Source organism: Fukomys damarensis, unplaced genomic scaffold (assembly GCF_012274545.1).
Source record: "Fukomys damarensis isolate Sample0158 unplaced genomic scaffold, DMR_v1.0_HiC HiC_scaffold_33, whole genome shotgun sequence".
In the NCBI taxonomy this organism is placed as follows: domain Eukaryota; kingdom Metazoa; phylum Chordata; class Mammalia; order Rodentia; family Bathyergidae; genus Fukomys; species Fukomys damarensis.
The window spans coordinates 56,524,185-56,527,653 of record NW_022900945.1 but is presented as its reverse complement, the minus strand read 5'-3'; the positions used below and the strand labels follow the sequence as shown (position 1 = coordinate 56,527,653).

The window sequence follows — 3,469 nt, the reverse complement described above, 5'->3', positions numbered from 1 at the left end:
CCGCTGCACCTTCCTCCGGGCCTCCACGTCGCACTTGTTCCCCAGCAGCAGCCGCTCCACCCCGGCTGAGGCGTTCTGGGGGAGCAGAGAGCTGGGCCGCGCCCTCACCTCCCGGCCCGCTCCTCCGCAGCGCCAGCGGGCAGCCTTACCTCCTTGATGCTTTTCATCCAGTTCTGGATGTTCTCAAAGGACTGCTCGTCTGTGATGTCGTACACCAGGATGATGCCCTGCGGGACAGCAGAGCTCACCTGCAGCCACGCCCTAGGTGCCCTGTCCAGTGGGGCGAGGGGCCTGCGGGGCGAGGCCTAGCATGTGTGGGTCTTAGCGCTGGAAAAAACAAACAAACCAGAACCAAACAAGAAAAGGAACAGCTCTGGGGCCCACTGCACAAAAGCTCCATCTCCAGCCCTGCCTACTCCTAGAGGTCACCCAGGCCGCACATACCATGGCTCCGCGGTAGTAGGCCGTGGTGATGGTCTTGAACCGTTCCTGGCCAGCCGTGTCCCTGAAGGAGAGGGGTTCACAGAGCAGGAGGGAAATAAGGGGTCACCCACAGGTGAACCCCCCAAGAATCCAGCTCCCACAACACAAGGGCACCAAAAGGAGCAGATCGGGGAAAAAGTAAAGAGGGGAAGGAGCGAGGGCGAGCCTGCCCGACACAGCAGAGGGCTGCAGGTACAGTCCAGCCATAGAGGGCTCACCCAGCATTCACGGGGCCGCAGGTATGATGCTGGGCAGGAGCGGGAGGGAAGAGCCACCACCCCAAGCATAGTGATACACATCTGCAATCCCAGCACTATGGAAGCTGAGGCAGGAGGATTGCAAATCTGAACTCCACCTAGGCAATTTAGCAAGACCCTGACTCAAAAATTTAAAATGTAGACTGGGGGTGGTGGTGCACACCTGTAATCCCAGCACTCAGGAGGCTGAGGCAGGAGGACCGCTGTGATTTCGAGACTAGCCTGGACTACATAGTTCCAGGTCAGTCTCAACTACATAGTGAGACCCTGTCTCAAAAAACAAAAAAACAACAAGAACAACAAAAAAAGTAGCCCGACTTGGTGACACACACCTGTAATCCCAGCACTTCAGACACAGAGGTAGGAGAATCACTGTAAATTTGTGGCCAGCCCGAACCACATATTGAAAGCCTGTCTCAAATAAAAATAAAAAGGAAAAAGGGCTGGGATTGTACAAAGGTCCTGGGTTCAATTTCCTGTATAGACAGCCTGAAAACAAGATATCTTTTTACTCATTGAAAGCTTACTGTCAAGCACCAAGTATCATCATTTTATCTAACCACACTCTATCTCTGTGAGACATTTGTATTTGTACCCATGTCTGCCTTTTTTTCTTCTTTTTTTTTTTTTGGTACCCGGGGTTGAACTCGGGTCCTTGCACTTGCCCCCGTGAGGGCTTTTTTTGTTACTTTATTTCTATTTTTTTATTTATTTATTTATTTATATTTTGGTACTGGGGATTGAACTCAGGACCTTGCACTTGCGAGGCAGGCAGTGGAACCACTGAGCTAAATCCCCAGCCCTTATTTCATTTATTTTGAGACAGGATCTCTCTAAATAATTCAGCCTGGCCTCGAACTCACTATATAACCCAGGCTGGCCTCAAACTTATGGCAACCCTTCTGCCTCGGCCTTCCCAGTGCTGGGAATCTAGGCATGTGCCACCACATCCAGCTATTTGTTGTATCTTAATGCCTCCCCGGGAGTGGCACAGGACTTGAACATACGTGGTCTCCAGCTTCCTTGTTAAGGACCAGTCCAGCCTCTGTGAATGGCCCTCTGGGCTCTCCCTCCTTGAGAGACAGCAGAGGCCTGGAGCTGTCTAGATTTCGACACAGGCGGTTAGTGAGAAGCTGTTTCCACATTACAGCTCAACAGCTCTTTGTTTTCAGGATCCAAGAATGCTCCAGACCCAAGGGACAGAAGAGTTACAAATAGGCTGAAAAACGGCTGGGAGAGCAGAAGAGAGACAGAAGGACAGCTGAGTAAGCAAGACAAATAAGAAGAAACAGTGGGGAGATTGGGGAGTCTCACTCACCAGACTTGCAGTTTTATCTTCTTCCCCTCTATGTCCACAGTGCGGATCTTGAAATCAATTCCTAGGGGCAGAAGGTGGGCCCTGAGGTCAAGGCGCATCTGTGTATGCGCACATACGGAAAAGCCTGTGGCCCGAGAGACAGGATGCGGCAGAGGCAGTGCAGTAACTGCAGGGTAGGCATTTGGGGCACAACCTCACTGGGTGTGTAGGACCAGGCAGGTTCCCCTGAAGCTGTGCTTGTGGCAAGTACAGTGCTGTTACTCAGGGTTTTGTGGAGTTTTAGAGGAAGAAAGAAGATGGAGGTTCTGAAGAGGCCTCGAGGCCAGGTCAGCTGAGAGCTCCCACATTTCTGTCTCCTCAGGAATACCCCTTCCACATTCCTTTTCCCTTCTATTTCCTTCCGGCCCTCTGTGGTTAGTATTTCAGCATCCTCCTGACAGTGTTGTGTAGAGGAAGGGAAAGGACAGCCGTGCAGTCTCTGTGAGTTGATGCTGGGCGAGGCTTGGATCTGAAAGTCTAAGCCCGTTAGGGAGATTCCTCTTTGTACTCAGAACTGCCTGTCCTGAGACTCTCTCTCTTATTTCCCAGCACACAGTAGCCTAGAGAAAGCTGAGGGGAGATGAAACACCAGCCCCTTCCCAATCCTCCCTCCCTCCAGCTTCTGGGGCCCCAGGGAGAAGGCTGAGTCACCAGGCTGACTCAGAGACCCCCAAAGTCCCCTGGTTCCCACTTTCCTCACCAAGGGATTGCCTAATCAGGATCACAGTGCTCCAGGACCCGGTGCCACCCTCCGGTGCCCAGAAAGTCGAGAAGGAGGGAGCAGGTGGTGAAGTGGACAGTGGGACAGTGCTCGGTGGGTCAGGAGGAGGCCAGGAGAACGGGGAGAGACTCGTCCTGAACACAGGGCTTATGGAAAGAGGATCGAGTTCCAGGTGGCCAGTGGGGAGGAGCTGGACGGCAAACTGCTCACTCGGACTTGGGCAGGGCAGGAAGGTGGCACCAAGGAGACAGGGCTGGCAGCCACTGAGTTACCTGGGGGCCTGGAAGGAGGCTAGAGGTGTGGGCCCCGTCCAGAGGCACGGGTGAGGCTGGGCCTGGAGGGCCCGGCGGGACTGGCGTCTAGGGTGCCTAGGGTCCCTAGAGATGCAGCAGCTGAGCGCGGGGCACAGGCTGCGAGGCGCGGGATTGGCCGCGGGCTCACCGATGGTGGAGATGTACGTGCTGTTGAAGTTGTCCTCCGCAAAGCGAATGATCAGACACGTCTTGCCCACCCCCGAGTCCCCGATCAGCAGTAGTTTGAAGAGGTGGTCGTAGGCCTTGGCCATGGCGGACCCGGGCCGGGCGGGGAGGGAGCGCCCGGCTGGGACTGCAGTGGAGACACGCTCGGGCCCAGGCCAGGAAGCACTTTTCC

General features: G+C 54.6%; 1 protein-coding gene across 1 annotated transcript; it reads right to left on the bottom strand.

Annotated features, from left to right (window-relative positions):
* On the bottom strand, nt 1-3,463 carry Rab13 (RAB13, member RAS oncogene family; the record flags this gene model as incomplete). Its single annotated transcript, XM_010643994.1, has 5 exons — nt 3,260-3,463; nt 2,059-2,119; nt 445-505; nt 150-227; nt 1-75 (listed from the first exon to the last, which is right to left on the bottom strand). Coding segments are annotated over exons 1-5 (399 nt in total), but the record flags the coding sequence as incomplete, so codon positions are not given.
* Nucleotides 3,464-3,469: the final 6 nt, after the last annotated feature.